The sequence below is a fragment of the Lissotriton vulgaris genome, chromosome 7 (assembly GCF_964263255.1).
Source record: "Lissotriton vulgaris chromosome 7, aLisVul1.2, whole genome shotgun sequence".
Classification (NCBI taxonomy): Eukaryota; Metazoa; Chordata; class Amphibia; order Caudata; family Salamandridae; genus Lissotriton; species Lissotriton vulgaris.
The window spans coordinates 254,138,618-254,155,760 of record NC_141695.1 but is presented as its reverse complement, the minus strand read 5'-3'; the positions used below and the strand labels follow the sequence as shown (position 1 = coordinate 254,155,760).

The window sequence follows — 17,143 nt, the reverse complement described above, 5'->3', positions numbered from 1 at the left end:
CACTCATTCACCCATACAGTCACTCATTCATGCAGTCACTCATTAATACAACACTCATACACCTATACAGATACTCATACACTCATCCATAGAGTTACACACATACCTAGCCAGTCATGCAAAGAATCAATGACACTCCCATGTATTCACCTATACAGTTATACACATACCACCTCACTTATTCTTACAGATACTGACACATACTTACTCTCTTCTACAATCACTGACACAAGCACACACTCATCTATACAGCCGCTCCCACAATCACTCACTCACTCTCACATAAAATCGTTTATATACTCCAACACTCACATATACTGCCTCTCACATATCTAGGGGTGGCTTGTATTAATAATACGTTTGGGCCTGGGTTAACTTGCCAGGTCAACTTGGCAGTTTAAAAAAGCACACACAGGCTCGATACAGGTTTGATACATGTTTAAAGGACTACTAAAGTGGGTTGCACAACACGTTCTGCAGGCCTACTAGTAATATTTATTTTACAGGCCATTGGCACATGTGGTTCACTTTCCTAGGGTCTTGTAAGTGAATTAAATATGTCAATTTATTATTACCAGTGTTTGGGAAAGAGCACATGCACTTTAGCATAGGTAAACAGTGGCAAAGTGCCCAGAATCCTAAAGCCAGCAAACATGAAGTCAGCAAAACAAGATGTCAGCAGGAAAAAAATCTTGGGAACCATGCTAAGGATGCATTGTCTAACAGCAATTAACACTGTCTGTGCATGTCAATTCATTCTTAGTGTGTTTTGGGGCCTAAATGTGCAGGCATTGTCCATTGACTATGAACCTATGAAAAATTTGAAACCCAAATCTGTAAGTGTTCATCACCTGAAATGGTTCTATTGATTTGGCATCGAAGGGTGATTTTATAACCAAAACACCAAATGTTTCTCCGCAGTACTACTGATATTGCATCAAGGGCATTTTTTTGCATTCCTGATGATGTTGCAGCATCAATGCTTTGACTTCTAGATTTAAAGGAGTCCAGTTTAGTAGACTGTGACCTAATTGTTAATTTGACTATTTCTCTTTATAATACTTTGGCTCTTTCTTATGTTTTTTGTTACTGTGCTTCTTGTGTTTTTGGATCTCCAGATGTCTTTTCGATATTATGAAAAGAAGGAACATTCTTCAATCTATCAGAAATACATGATCAGGGAGCCAGAAGAGATGCGCAGGATTATCCTCTCCTACCTGCAAAAGAAGGTAAGAGGAAGTTAAAAGCTGTCTTAAATGGGTAAGTGTGAGTGCATTTACATTTATAAAATGTACTAAAGCTGCAACTTTCACCCCCGTGGAGATTGTAAAAGCACCTATAAATGAATATTTTGAATTGATACATTTAATTTGGATACTGTAGGTGCAACCTCTTGATTAAAATGTTAGTTGAGAATGCTAGACACAGTGCAGGAATTTTAGAATGGTTTGACAGTTTTAAAAGCAAGTTAAATGATATAAATATTTCATTAAAATAGTAAAAAAAAATTTTATGTGGAAAGCAATTCAGCATGGACATAAAAAGTAAAAAGTGAAAAATTCTTGAAGGAAAATATATTTAGTCTCTTCAAGCTGTTGGAATTCTTATTGCAATAGAATGCAAGCTTCAAACAAAATCTTGTTTGCGAGGATATTTGAGAGGAAAAAGAGAAACTAAATAAATGGTATCTATAAATAAAAATGCATGATGTTTGTAAATACGCCATAGTGTTCTTTCTCGGAAATTTTGCTAATGGAAAATCATACTGCCTCAGCCTGGTGGACAGCAAAATAAGGAACATTTTTAAAAACTAATCAGAACTGCCAAATGTTTTTTCCTTTATCTTGCATTTTCAAGAATGCTAAATGTGAAATAAGATTTTGAAAGTAAAAGACTGAGGTACAGAGGCGAAGGCCCAAATGCATCAAGGGTTTTTGGAGTCGCAAACGGTGCGATTCCTTAAAATCGGCCGTTTGCGATTCCAAAATCCATTTTTGGAATGCATCATACATTTTCAGAAATCGCAACATTTTTGCGATTTCTAAAAATGTGATTGCTTTCAAGAAATCGCAAATTTGCGATTTCTTAAAAGCAATGCATGATTAGTTTTAAAATTGCGAATTCGCAATTAGGGTGTCAAATTTACCGAGTGGTTGAACCACTCGGTAAATTTGCAAAAAGTGTTAAAAACGCAGCAAATGCATTTTTTAAACATTCATGTTACGGACACACATGTACTTAGGACATGTGTGTGTGCAACATGATGCGAAAACACCATTTCATGGGTGCAGGGGGGGTTCATTTGTACCCCCCTCACCACCCTTGAATTAGCAATTCCCATTGATCCCTATGGGCCTTTTGGCCCATAGGATCAATGTGAATTGCGAATTCGCACTTTGAAAATCGCATAATATTTGCGATTTGGTAGAAATTGCGATTTCTACCGAATCGCAAATAATTTGCGAAAATATTCATGCATCCCGTTTTGCGAATTCTAAAATGCGAATCGCTATTTTTCGCACTTTAGAACTCGCAAAATCCCGGGATGATGCATGTGGGCCCAAGTCACAAACTACTGTGCACATTACACTCTAACTGGTGTGTGACAAGGGCCTAATTTTGTGATGTATTTGGTGTACTAGTTACTCTCATCACAAAATAGGGATTTACCTGGGTTCACAAAACATAGTGCCAAAATGAAGATTAATTAGACAAGAAGCATTCTACAACACACTGCAAATGCTTGAGATAGATCTTTGACCATGCATTTGGCTTTATTCCAAGTGAGTATGCTTTTAAATGAAAACCTGCCCCATAGGGACATTGCCAAGCAGTTTACAGTACATCTTGGAATTCAGCTACTGATCAATGGCTTTCAATCACAATTGTCATAAACTTTTGAAGCATAGCATTTCACTTCCCCAGTAAGAACACTTTCACTTTTCACTCTCTCTCCCCTTTGCAGTTTGGAACTTTCCACAGAAGTAACTTTTTACATTTTAAAGAGTCTTTTGCAGTCACATACACTAATCACCTGCCCAGAAATTGCAAATAGTTTTAGACAATCTGCATATAGTCCTATGGAAGTAGCAGATCGGGCTGGACTGTTCCTACGAGTACAGCCTAAAAGCTGATTTGCATATGACTGGGTCCAAACCGAGGTGGCGTGGTGAGCAAACAAATGAGGTTTTGGGATGCTACCCTGAGCGATTTCCAGTGGTTAGGCAAATTTTTAACATTCCACCATCAATTTCTGTGTGTTTGGTATGCACCCTGTGTGGCAAAGGCATGGCCAGATGTGGCACACTGTGCCACTTGAATCAATCTATACATGGCTGATGAACCCTTATCGGGGTTAATCAGTCCGAGGTTGCTTGTGTTCTGAATCGTTGAGGTCCTTGCTTGGTAGTTTTGGCCGCATTCTTTCCATGAAAAGCAGGGTCAAGGCTGATTTGGAAATGGCTGGGTTCAAACTGAGAAAGCATGGTGAGCAAAAGTAATGATGGGTAAGGATGCTACCCTGAGCAAATGCCAGTGGCTAGAAAACTTTTCTCACATCAACTTTTGTGTGTTAAACATTAATATTATAGTGTCCCTATAATGACAAGGCCTAAAAAGCTTTTTTCAGTATGCCAGGCCGAAGTGTCCTGTGTAGAAAGCCTGAGTGCAGAATACTAGCATTGACATCTCGGGAATAGACCTGCAAGCACAATAATGAAACAACTGTTTTAATAGTTATTAAAAATCAAATTTAATGGTGAAGTTAGACTTTTAATAAATATGAAGAAAAGGCAGCTTTGAGGAAGTTACCTTTTTCCTGCCTGAAGCTCATGGAGGCTAATTAGCAGTAGCTTTCCTGCAACTTTCAGCCTGTGCTTGGCATGGAGACAGGTGTGAAATTCCTCAAGTGGAACAAAATAGGCTGACCAGATTTGCAGAGATGACTCATTTGAGAACAATAGATAAGTGGCTCTGTGCATTGTCTTGAAATAACAGTGCCAAATACAGCTTGAAAGATCTAATGAGCCACTTGTTTCCCTTTGCCACACTTGAATAAGAGAAAAGATAGTGACAGGATAATTATTTTGTATTCCCTTGTCTGTTTACTTAGTCCCTTCGCTTTTGTCTTTAAAATAAAAAAAACTTTCATGTGTTTGCTTTGTGTAGTTTGCCTTTGTCAAACTGGATTTTAGTCTGAGATGTGGGATGACACCAGTATTGAGGGCACCATAGTGCACTCCTCTACACAACCAAAACACTCAGAGGGCAGCTTTGGTGTGGTTGAAGTTCTATTGAAAATGGCTTGACACCTGGCAGTTCGGGCCTGTTTTAGTAAGGCGAGTGGGAACTCCCTTAAAAAGTGAGAAATCACTTTTTAAGGGAGTTTCAGGATCTAAGGAAGAACATAGGACAACTAAATCAGTAGTTAGTGAACTATGAACAGTTCCAAAGAAACAGACACAATCCTCTTTCTACACAGGACATAGAAGTGGACTCAAGGGATCGTTTTGTAGACCTCTTTTGTGGCTATAGGGACACAGAAAGCTGCAAGAGGTATTTTCCCTGGAGAGCCTGAAGTTGCAACTGGATTTGTTCTGGCCTTTGCTGGAGTTAGTCTGGGCCACTAAATGCTGCCTCTAAGGTGCTGAGAGCCTTAGACATGGCCCGGAGGAGCTGCTCTAGAAACCCTGAAAATGTATGACTTAAAAAGACTGAGGCAGAGGAAAATAATCTTTGACTTGAATGTACCTGGTGGCTGTATTTAGATAGGATAGGATAGGATATATTCTTGTAAAGCGCTTGATTGCTGTCGCATCTTGGCACTATTGTATGTGAAAGGGAGTACAGCCTACACTACCGGGAGAACTAGATGGAGGTAAACAGCCATGTTTTCATTGCCAATTGGATTGAAATATCATATCCATTGGCATTTTGTTCCACACTTTTGCTGCACCATAGATAAAGTCCTACCACCCCATCTTGACCGCCTGATTTTAGGAGTCTGGATAAGACCCATATTCGCCAACCTTAGTGCTTGAGAAGGGGTGTAAGGTAAAAACATTTTCTGGATGTCCTCGGAACCACCACCGTAAAGTGCCTTTTGCACCAGGCATAGTGTAGTGTAGTTCCTATAATCCCAATAGGCTCTGCGCACTGGAGTAATATACACTACAGATTTGACATAGGACTGAGGTCAGTATGTCTCTATCGAATATACTAAACTTAATTATGAGGGCCAACTAGCTCAGAGGTCGCTAATAACTTTCTCGAATACATAAGAAGGGATTTGTTTCTGACAAACGCATACACATGACAACTTTGTTTCCCAAGAATCAAATGTATCTTCAGAGTCATGGAAACAGTAGATAACTATTTTACTCAGTCAATCGTGCATGCTTCGTTTCCACAGAGTTGCAGAGAAATAGAGAGACAGGTGTTTCAATAAAAGGGGTTTATTGAACAGTCTTCTTTCTCATGCAGGAGAGGTGAACTGCTACAATTGTTAGACAGAATGCAAAGTATAATGCATACAGCTTAAACAGTAGTATAAAATAATACTGTAATAGGATTGTCTGGTGCTATGACATATAAAAATACATACATAAATAACACAGGCTAAAATATTCAACTGGTGCTTCTAAAATATGCCTACCCCAATGTACCTAACCTAGGTCTAGTAAGAGGGAAGAAGTAAGTGTGGTCTTTAGCATAGGTTTAGTTTTGGCAAGAGTTTCCAAAGGTTTTTCTAAGTTTTAATCAGCTCCATACCTTAGCATGAGAGAGGTTGGTATCTCTTTGACGGGACTTGATTTCCCAACACCCCGCAAGGGGAGTCAGAAACACTGGAGCTGGATTTCTCGGCAGAGGAGGACAGCTTCTGATCAGTGCGTCAACGGGAGAGTTCGCTTCCTTCGGCACTTGCTGTAGTGAGCTGCGTTGTGCAAATAGGTAGTTGAACTGCACCGAACCACACCATGCTTTGCCATAGCAAGTGAAGGTATATTTACACCTTGAAGGTGTTTAGGAATGCCAGCTTTGATGTAAATTCGGGCATATGAACGTCATGGATGAACCCCTAAGGAATAGTTGTTCATGCATAATAATGTGTTTCTTGGAGAAATCAATTTCCAGGCTAAGGGAAGTCCCTTCAGCTTAAGAGTCTGGTTTTCCAAGAAATCGTTGTGACGTAGATAAACGGATGGAAGTAGCGATGCCTTTATTTTGGCTGCATGGGCTATGCCTAAATAAGAACTTGATTTCTATGCCTATATACGGGCAATGTGAATTGTCCCTATATAAGGGCATGAATCGGGAAAATGCATACAGAATCTAAATCCCCACACAACACTCACTCCACTTTCTTATGTACAACCTTACTAAGTTCTGAACACATTAAACATATCTAAACATGAAGTGTTAAAACCCACCCAAAATAAATAAAAATGCAATGGTACTGGTTATACACAAAAGAGCATTGGTGTTGTACGCATTTAAAGCAATGTTTCATTGCAAGCATAGGGGCATATAGTTAACATTTGTAAATGCTATCTAAATGAATCATGATCTAGCAGCATTGCGTCCCCTGCTGTTATGGCGTTCAATCTGGGCCAAGTCTGAAACACAATTTACCCAGGAGATAATCCTTGATTGTCTCAGGTTGGACCACTCCCCACGTATTAAGTGGCTTAAGTACATACACTATTGGTTTCATCTTCTATTTCAGTTTGATATTTTTCTTGACCCCAAATCTGTTGTTTCCATCTCCAAAAAAGACATAAAACAAAGGTTTTTAAACTACAAGAAGGAGTGTCACGATAGGGTGTCCGGCACGTTACAATCTGTGATGTTTTATCGGGATTGCAATTTAAATACCGGTTTCCAACCTTACCTCTCTGGTGTCACCCGTAATTCCCACCGGTTTGCTTTAACCCGCTTAAGGTTGGGAATCGTACACCACCTTGTTGCATTCCCTGTAATGAAAGCCAGATCTGATACCGTATGCCCCTGCGATAATATTTCACGCCAGAGCTGCTGCCATTTTTTATTTTTTTGCAAATTTTATCATTCTTTTAGGGTACTATATTTAAAATCTATCTTTTTAAAAAACAATGTTCGCTCTAAAAAGAATGCTTTACAGCTTTTATGCTCTATAAAAGGATCTGGATATCTGTTTTTTCGTAGCGTCATATATACTAAAATGTACAGCTGCCAGGAAAGCCATAGTCATTTAAAACATCTGATCATGCCTTGTTATTAACTTTGGCTTCCTGTCTGTAGATTTGTTCGTATATCTGTATGTACCATAAATGAATTTAGTTTGTATTAGGAAACAGACCGTGTACCATCCAAATCCTAATTTTAATGGGTCAAATCATGTTTTTAGATTATCACATATTATGTTTATGATGGTTTTAAAAAAGTCTATAGATTTAGCAATTTTGATGAAATTTTAGGAATTAACGTGACATATGTAAACTTGCTCTGCTTGTATGGTTTGTTTTACAAATCGAATAAAAGCTTTTGAACTGAATCATGAAAATATACATTTATGAAATGGCTCATAAAAACAGAAGAAATAAGGGCCAAAACCGTTTCATGTCAGATTACATAAAACTGTTTGCGTATGTGGACAAGGTCAAATATTGTCTCTGGATTCTTGTTCTCTATGAATAGTTCTACTATAAGCAGATTACTTGTGCCAAAAAGCAAAACATAGATTTGGAAAAAAAATAATAATCATAAAAACAAGAGTCAGAAAGTTAGAACTTTGTTTTGAAAAAATGAAGGTCAAATTGAAAGTCTCTCAGAACACTGTGTGCCAAATCAAAAGTCAGTGTTAGTGTTTGGAGAAAACATGAAATCTTCTAAATCTGTAAAGAAATCGTCTACCATTGTAGGTGAAAGTTAGATTACCTTGTTTAGAAGATTAACCGCACAATGATGTGAAGCATCGCCGTCAGCAATGGTCACATTAGCAATGTTCTTAATGGATGGTACCTATGCGCCTGTTTCCTCTCGTACCTCACCATCAGCACTTTGCGTCTGTGAGATCTTAATGAATGCTGTCATCAGAATTGGTAGCCGCTGGGGACAACACAGTACATGGGCCGTTACTGGTTAAAGCAAAGTATCAACATCCGTTGGAATTACTGATGGGAGTGTGCGACATGAGTCTAACACGTATTCTTCTCCGCATAGCAGGCAGCGTAGAACAGGTAAGATACAATCTTGCCAGATTGGTCTGAATGACAGAAACCATGTGGTATTTAATTCTCATAGACGAGGAAGTCCCAAAATATGGACAATGCGCTCAAGACACTTCATAGCCAGTAGAGTTGTCTCCATGGAGAACTGGGTGTCCCTGGTGAATTGCCTTGCCATATCGCAGCAGTAGGAGTAAAAATAGTATCCCTGCAGCGAGTCCCAAAAAGAGAGGCAGTCCCCCAAACACAGAGTGCACAAAGTTTGGAAATATTCCTTGGACTGCTTCAAAAGGTGCTAACAGTCCAGAAAATACGGTCTTAAATACGTGTACAATACCACTCTTATCAGACATGTTTAAGGTACGACTTAACATTTCCGAGAAATGTATAAGGCATGTATCTTGGCAGAAGTCCTTGCGACTTGCAGATCATAGCTCTCTTTGGCCGTGGTCAGTGCACAGTTTTTGCAAAAGAATGGGTTTCATTCTGCTTAAAGTATCAATTTGTATAGAAGAGATGTCCAGTGAAGGCCATAAAGGCGACTCCTTGTCTGTTTTAGTTTTTGGAAACAATATTATCATACAGCAAGTGACGCTGGCTGACACAGTTATTAGATATGGTACGCCTGGCAACATGCAACAGCAGCTGTGATCGCTCAACATGAGGTAACTCCCATTTGAAAGTTGTCCAAATATTGGATCAATCACTGCAGCCGGTGAACCTTGCAGGTGGCAAGATGAATTGTTAGAGGAACCATCACAGGCCCTGTGTAAGTTTATACCCTGACTAAGGAGAGAACTGCTTAGTACTTTTTCATAGTTTTTCTCGCTGTGAAACATTTCACGCCCCCCACGCCAACATCTATGTGTTTACAGTAATTCCCAGGATGTTTTATGTATTCTATACCCAAACTTTCATATGTGCCTGCTGGTATATGTTTTAAGCAATATTGAAAATGGAAAATTGTAACAGGCAGAGTGATTGTTCCATGTATTATCCATTAGTAGACGGCTTTTCTGCTACCGTAAATGGCAATCTTTTCAGTTTTTCAATGCTCATCACCGTATAGTCCGCTCTCCTCTGTGCCAGTTTGATCTGTTTATCAGTGAGATTGAATTCTGAAAACAGTGACATAGTATTGATTAAACGCCAAGGCACGTAGCCTGAACAAAGGTTTTGTAACGCCCAGCCTAATAGCATTATAGAACGTAATTATGACTGACCATGTTGCATCATGACCAAGTCCGATTCCATGATGTCTATGGCAGAAGAAACTATGCTGTCCAATGAATATATATCCTGGAAGACAGAGTCGTTAACCCATTGTCAACCACAGAGAGAAAGTTTTCTCCAAATTAATACGATAAATTTCTCGTATTCTTTCAGTCTCTGCTTGCGTAATCTTCCTTGCTTCATTATAAGCAGCATAGATACTGGCATATATAAAACATTTATGACACAGTGCTCTTGGTCCTAACACGAATTCCCTAAGATCAGTACCATCTTTAAGTAAAGATAAGTGTTGCTTTACTTCCTTAAGTGTAGATCTTTGTAACCAATCAATGCAGAGCCTCCCTACACTGTATGTTGCTACTATTCCAGGATGCTGTCTTTGAACATATCTTGGGTCTGGCCTATTGAATGAGAAACCCTGTGCTTTGTTCAGGAATCTATCTTGACAGTTGTTGATGCAAAATAACAGTATGCACGTCAACCTCCCCCTCTGAAGTGTTATTGCTATCAGGTGTAGGTGTAGGTATGGATGGATTGTTCAGATCTTTTATCTTGACTGACTAACCAAAGACAAGACGTCTGTTGGACAGTGTCATTCAAAAACATAATTTTCTCAGGGATGATACAGGCTCTAAACATAGCTTCTACTCCCTGAACCTGCCAATCTTTTGTGGCCCAGACAGTTTTCGTCTCAATGTTGTCTTTCAAAAAGTCGAAACCTAGTTTAGACATTTGAGCATAAAAGGATGCAGATAAAATCTGTTTGGTATTTGTCAACATACTTTCCATGCCTGTTTTGTTTACATTTTTAAAATAAAATGATTCAGTATTGGATACATTGAACCCTGAACGGTACGGAAATTTGTTTTTGAGCTACCCTTTGGTGGCATAGGACAATGTTCCCATTGATTATACATTAATACATTTCTAGGATTTGCAGATTTGTGCAGAAATTGATGACCATAGTAATTATAACAATACATTTCTTCATAGTCTGAAGAACCTTCTAAAAATTCATGATTAGTGAAAACTGCAGACATTTCTAAGTCATATTATTACTAGTCTCGATGTCCCAATCATCAGAAAAGGTACTAGATGAAACAAAGTCACTTAATGAAATCTTGAATAAGTGTGGAATCTTCAACAGCTCAGATGAGCCAAAAATGTCATAATCATTTTTGTCCCAAGCTATATCCCCAGGTATAGGACCGGCTATGATGTTCACTGATGACAAGTCTCTTTGTTCACGATGGGATGATTTGTGTGGCTTGAGGAGTAAGTTGATGTTCTTACTTGCTGTGTTCATTTTGACATATCTTCCATTTATCAGCATTCCTAAAGTTATTACCAGAGTCATCCAAAGTAGAAGAAAAAGTACACCCAACATAATCCATAGTTCAATCAATGGTGAAACCAGATACGTCTTTTTCAGGTGATGAAAACGGTCTGCTGCTTGTTCTTTCAAAGTTCTTTTTACTGGCATTGTTTCAGGTTTGCTGGGATCCTCAGAAAATGTATCAAAGTTAATGAAATAGCCAGAGGCAGTTCTCTCAATTGTTGAGATTGCATCAGGATTCGTTGAAATCGCTGGAACCTCAGGATCACTTGTTACATTTGTGTGATCAGATGCTACTTCATTGTAGACAGGCGTTTCTTGACGAACTGTTATTTGGGTTTCAAGAGGTAAAAGTTCCATAGCTTTGTTGCTTAGTCCTTCATTTCACAATGCAGATTCTTAAAAGCTGATGAGTCTCTCAGTTTGAACCTCTTGGATTGTTGCCAAATTAGTGCGTCTGCTACATTAACGGAGTCCACTTGGCCTACTGCTTATAATCGGCCACATGATGTGGTTTGACCAGGTTGATGGACATAAACCTGTTCTTCTTATTACCAGCAAGGGGCGGTAGTAATACTTTTCTTGATCCGTGGATTGTTGGGACAGGTACTGGTTGTCTGTAAGAAGGCCCAAATTCCTTCTTGACCATGATCTTTTCTCTGACTAGATCCCAAAGCTTAGGAATCCAGACAGGCCTTGATGGGATGGTCAGTTTTTGCTCAGTGGTGGTGGGTTTCAGGATCACGTTACTTTGTTTTGTTCTTTTTTCTTTTACGTCCTGTAAAACAGCCAAACAATCTTTGATATCAAAATATTTCTGGTCCACCACTGATGTCTGACTATCAAGATCCACAAATAGCATCCTAGTCCCAAAGAAGACCTCATATGGAGTGATACCTCCTAGAGAACTTCTTGGCAAGTTGTTAAGACTTCGTTGGACACTTGTTAGATGTTTGACCCACCCGTCAACCAAAACTTATATACCCTAGCTGTTATAGATTGTTGTATGTCCCTTTTTATTCTCTCCACAACCCAATTTCCCCCAGGATGGAATGGACTAGAGTAACACAATGCAGCGCCCAATTTGGCCATCGTCTCTTAGTAAGATTGAGAGCTAAATGCAGGACCCTGGTCAGAATGGACCGTGCCGACTGCGTATGTGCCGATAAAGACTCGCAAATCTTTTATAACAGTTTGAGCATCAGCCGAGCGAGGAGGCCACATCCAAATGAACCTTGTCTTAATATTTATGCGACCACATTCATCCACACGGAAGTCTGTGTGTAGAAAGTCTAATGCTGTCTAACAATGGTGTCTGTACTGGACTGGTTATCCTATAGCCAGGTATCTGGTGGCGTTCTGTGCTGCGATCTCTATTGCAGTCTTTGCAGTTAATCACAAATATGTGAATATGCACATTCATTCCTGGCCACCAGTACATCTCCTTTAATTCTAATATTGTTTTAGAGATCCCCTAATGTATCAAACCCTCTCCCACATGTGCTTCGGACATCAAAGCTTTTCCGGTTTTGAATTACCTTCTCCCCAACTCCAGGGATTTGAGCAAAAGGAACTGAGTTTGCATCAATTATATATGAGTATTTGAGTGGAAACTTATTAGGTAATGCTGCACCGCTGCCTTTGCTCGTGGCATTGACAGCTAGCATTATTTTACCGTCTATTTTCATTTATGAATGAGTAATTGCAGCTACAGAAGCCATTTTCACAGCTGCCTTGCATCTTTATAACCATTTAGAATCCAGTTTTGCAAGTATTCATTGTAAGATTGAACACAATCGCCCTACCTACCTGCCGTGAGGGCAACGGCTCGATCAGCACAGCACAGTCCAGCGCCGTGAGGGGAACGGCAGCGACGCAAACCAGCTCAGCTCCACCGGGTCAAAGAACTGCAACCCCCAGGTGCCCCGGCGGCCGAGTCGCGTCCCTGACGCTACCTTCGTGCCTGGAGGCGCCTGAAAAACAAGGAGCGCCGAGCGCTCAGGGTCCCCCTGCTTCGCCCTACCTACCTGCCGTGAGGGCAACGGCTCGATCAGCACAGCACAGTCCAGTGCCGTGAGGGGAACGGCAGCCACGCAAACCAGCTCAGCTCCACCGGGTCAAAGAACTGCAACCCCCAGGTGCCCCGGCGGCCGAGTCGCGTCCCTGACGCTACCTTCGCGCCTGGAGGCGCCTGAAAAACAAGCAACACCTCTCGCAACGCGAGTCGCGCGCGGGAGCGCCCGGGGCTAAGTCCGGGGAAAGGGCGGGCCCTCTGTGGCCCTCAGTGGACCGAACAGGACGGGACGGGCCTCCCCCCTTGTAACTACTGCAAAAGGAGGTATTGTGTCCACACTTTATTTATTTATACATTTATTTGTAACATCATTATTTCCATTGTGATCATGCCCTGTAAGGGAGGAATAAGTCCAGCTGCGCAGGGGTGTCATGCGGTGCAAATGCACCAAACGCTTACCACAAGCTCCAGGCCTACTGTGCATGTTACAGACATAATCTGCCCCTGTTACTCCCCATCTAGTACACTATCTCCTCCACTAAACTCCCCAAGAACGCAGAACTTGTCCCCGTGGGGTGAGCTAAACAGATTATGTAAAACTAAATATGTCAGTGTAGACTCACCCTTCTTCGCCAAAGGCATCCGCACTACAAATACTAAAGGCAGTATACAGGGAACCCCCTCTTCATTGAATAATGTCAACACACAAGCCTCTGTACTTTCATGGTTACTACCAGTCAATAGAGAGCTTGATGAGGACTATGCCGAAAGGTCTCAATCCAATTCCCATATACCAACTGTTACCCCCGTAATGCCCGTCCATAATCTCCCTACCACCATGGAGACTGATGTCAAACTGGTTGAACCAATATCTTATTCCCAGACCTCTCTTCTGACTCAGATTGAACAACTTGTCAAAACTATCATTTCCCCACTAACAGAAAAAATCAACGCCATAGGGGAAAGGCTCTTGGGTCTCGAGAACAAAATCACGACCATCCTGAAACCCATCGATAATCCTGTAACATCGAACCGACCCCAGCCAACCACCACTCTGCCATCAGCTAAGCTATCTGCCATCCTTAAAAGCAAGCAAGTCATTCCACAATCTCCTATAATTCCAAGTTCAACTACTTTCAAAGCTCCCTGCAAACCTGTGATATCAAGGCCCTCAGAGGCCAAGACAGTACGCAATGCACCATACATTCATCTCCCGCCACAAGCAGCGCCATATGTGTCCATCCTCACAGGAGTGCCACCACTTGCGCTGGGAAAAGCTGAAACTCAGCGGGACCTAATGAACAAAGTTATATTCTGGATGGGAAGGAACAGACCCCTACCACCGGACAAAGACGGCAGAATCCTGAGCGTGAGAAGGGTCGGCTGGTTGGGCTTACTACCAAAAAACATTTCAGGGGACTTGGTACTGGTTCGATTCAGGAATCGGAACATCGCATCATATTTAAGATCTTGTCCAGCCCAAGAAGGGGATGGCCCAATACAGACTTGGGACTTACATGATTTCTATCCATGTATGCCAAACATCCCCCGATTAGGAACAACAATAGCCTACCACCATCCGCTGGGTGGGGAAGTCCAGGTACCCAGTGGTATTAGTTTCTCTGTTGCCAACAGATTCGATTCATTGTACAATTGCCGCAACTTTTGAGCTCACCCACTTTAAAGGACAAACCCGTGTATCTTCATTCAAGATAGGGATATACCCCTTGAAAATATGTCTCACCGCCGAATCCTGAGGCGGGGGTTATGTCTTTTGAATGTGAAGTTATGTTTTTGTTGAATGTATATATTTATTTTTAATTACTGTTATTTTCTGTATGCTTTTATGATTTAAAAAAAAAATCGAATAAAGCTTATTCATTCATTCAACACAATAATATGAATCACACACTATAAGTGTGGGGAATTTGCGGTCCGTATTCTCTAGGGCCATCTAGATTCTCTTAGTTCGGAAGGCTGAGCTGTACAATCTCCTAGAGTTTGCGTTTTAGTGACCATTGGTCAGAATTTGCCATCGTGCAAGCAACATTTAAGGATCATGCATGCCGCACTAGGCTTGTTTACTCCCCCGTAGCGGGTTGAGCTGATCCGTCAGTATAAATTATACATTCATACTGTCCTAGAGGCAGAATTTCAGTAGACAGAGGACATTCTTTTTCGTATTGTAGAAATGCTTGTGTTTTCAAATATGGGTCAAAAACATATTCAACGTCTGTTGCAACAAGAGAATTAACACAATATATCCATCTCGGCTGTAAAGCTTTAGCATTTGGAATGCTCGCTTTTGTCACTGCCTCTAAGGCAGGTACAGGTGTAACGACCATAATCTGCTTACCCTGTGCGAGGGCTCTCTCTTTTGCTACAGCAGTCTGAACAGCTGTCAGAATTTTTTCTATTGAAATTAATTTCATTTCTGCTTGTGTGTACAAGTGTGATTTATAAGCTATTGGTACTTTTTCACCTTTGTTTAAAGTTAAGTACATGAATCCGCATTGTCCTGGATTGATTCGGATCACTACGTTTTGTATGTTTACGAGTGTTTGCAAATGTTTTGTTGCTAACATATCTGTTTGCAATGAGCGCACAATTTCAATGTGTTTTTGTGTCCAATTTACTGATTTAAAATCAGGATTTATTAATTTGTAGAGAGGTTTAACCCTTACTGCGTAGTTTAGAATGTAAGTACTTCTGAAATTCAGGAAACCTAGAATCAACTGTATGTTTTTCAGCATTTTTTTAGATTGGAGCAGCACACATGTCTCTAGAAAGTTAGCTGCCAGGCTTTTGCCTTCACTTGATAATTCACATCCTAGAAAAAGGACGTTGAGATGGGCAATTCTAGATTTCTTAAAATTAAATTGGTAACCTTCAGAGTCAGTCAGTCAGTCAGTCAAAACAAACTTTATTTGGTTTGTTACAACCATAAAAGTACAATTTGCATCATATCTTACTAAACAGGAAAAGTAAAAGCAACAGAAAATACCTAGTGCGGCGGTATCGATAAACATATTACATCTTAATATACATATACATAACTATCATTTTTAAAATCGAAATGTTATCACAATTAATTTAAAAAACACTTAATTCACATCTAAACATCAACTTCTTAATCATACAGCACTATTTTAAACACTACTTGTTTCACATTATTTGATGTCAGGGACCTATATTATTAGATCTTACTCTGTGCAACTGAGGAATGCCTTAACTTTTTTCATATATTTCCCCAAGGCACAGGCTATGTCTAAGTTCTCCATTTCCATCAACAATTTTACGGCTTGCATCCTATTTGTAATACTGTAATTTTTAAAAATAGGACATAAAATCTCCTTCCGCAAATCTAAAAACCACATACAATCTAATAAAATGTGTATAATATTACAGGTAGTGCCTAAAGTGCAAGTGCAGAACCCGTTACAACTTATCATTTGATTTCGGGCTCCATTATTTGCGTAACATGGGTTTATTCCGATTCTCATTTTTAGGACTTCTCGCCTTAAGTTATGACTTGGTAGCCGGTCTACATATGGGAAGTGCTGGTCAAGCTCCCAGGCAGATGTCATGTGGGCTACCGAGCTTTTTTGTGAGAGGTACTCCCGGTCATAAGTGCGGGACATCTCGGTGCCTTGGAGCCTTAGTTCTCTCTTACCTAATATTATATGATCTTGTAGCGGGCAGACCTTCAGATCGAGCACCCTGTATGCATTCCTTATTGATGTTCTAGCCTCTTTTGCCCAGGCTAGGTCGCTCTTTGTAATTTCCTCTTTGGCCCACTGAGAGATTTTGAGGAGCTCATCAGTTCCCAATCGCTGCCAGAATCGTACAAGGGCCATACAGGCGGTTATCGCCGACCTTCAGAGTCGAATCCCAGTATAATGGTGTTCACCCTGTGCAAGTGCCTATCCAAGTCATTGTCTGCCAGAAAGATGTCATTGACTTATGACAATGCTTCGTAATCATATGTTTGTAGTAACTCTCTTACCCTTGCTGAGAATAACCCAGGACTATTCTTGAATCCCTGAGGGAGATGACAGAAGTGACACTGTGTCCCCATGATCGAGAAAGCGGTCAAATCCCTACTTTCTGGTGCGATGTTTTGACAAAAGAACCCATTGGAAATATCTAATGTTGTTTTATATTTTTTACGCACAATGTTATTCACTAACGCTGTACTGTCTGCATTTTACACTCCAAATTTTTTGCAACAAGAGTTTAAATGTCTATAATCCAATACTAGACGATTTATTGTCTGGTTTGGATACAAGAAACAAAGAATTGTTCACTGATGAGCTGCATGTTTCAATCAGCCCCTGGTTATTCAAGTTGATCTAA

General features: G+C 40.4%; 1 protein-coding gene across 1 annotated transcript in view; it reads left to right on the top strand.

Annotated features, from left to right (window-relative positions):
* The window catches only part of LOC147701321 (putative methyltransferase DDB_G0268948), a 496,840-nt gene that overhangs the window by 135,403 nt on the left and 344,294 nt on the right, over positions 1 to 17,143 (top strand). The window contains exon 2 of the mRNA XM_086928630.1: positions 1,119 to 1,229. Within this exon, the coding sequence (XP_086784756.1) occupies positions 1,119 to 1,229 (111 nt within the window). The remainder of the gene's footprint in view (positions 1 to 1,118; positions 1,230 to 17,143) is intronic.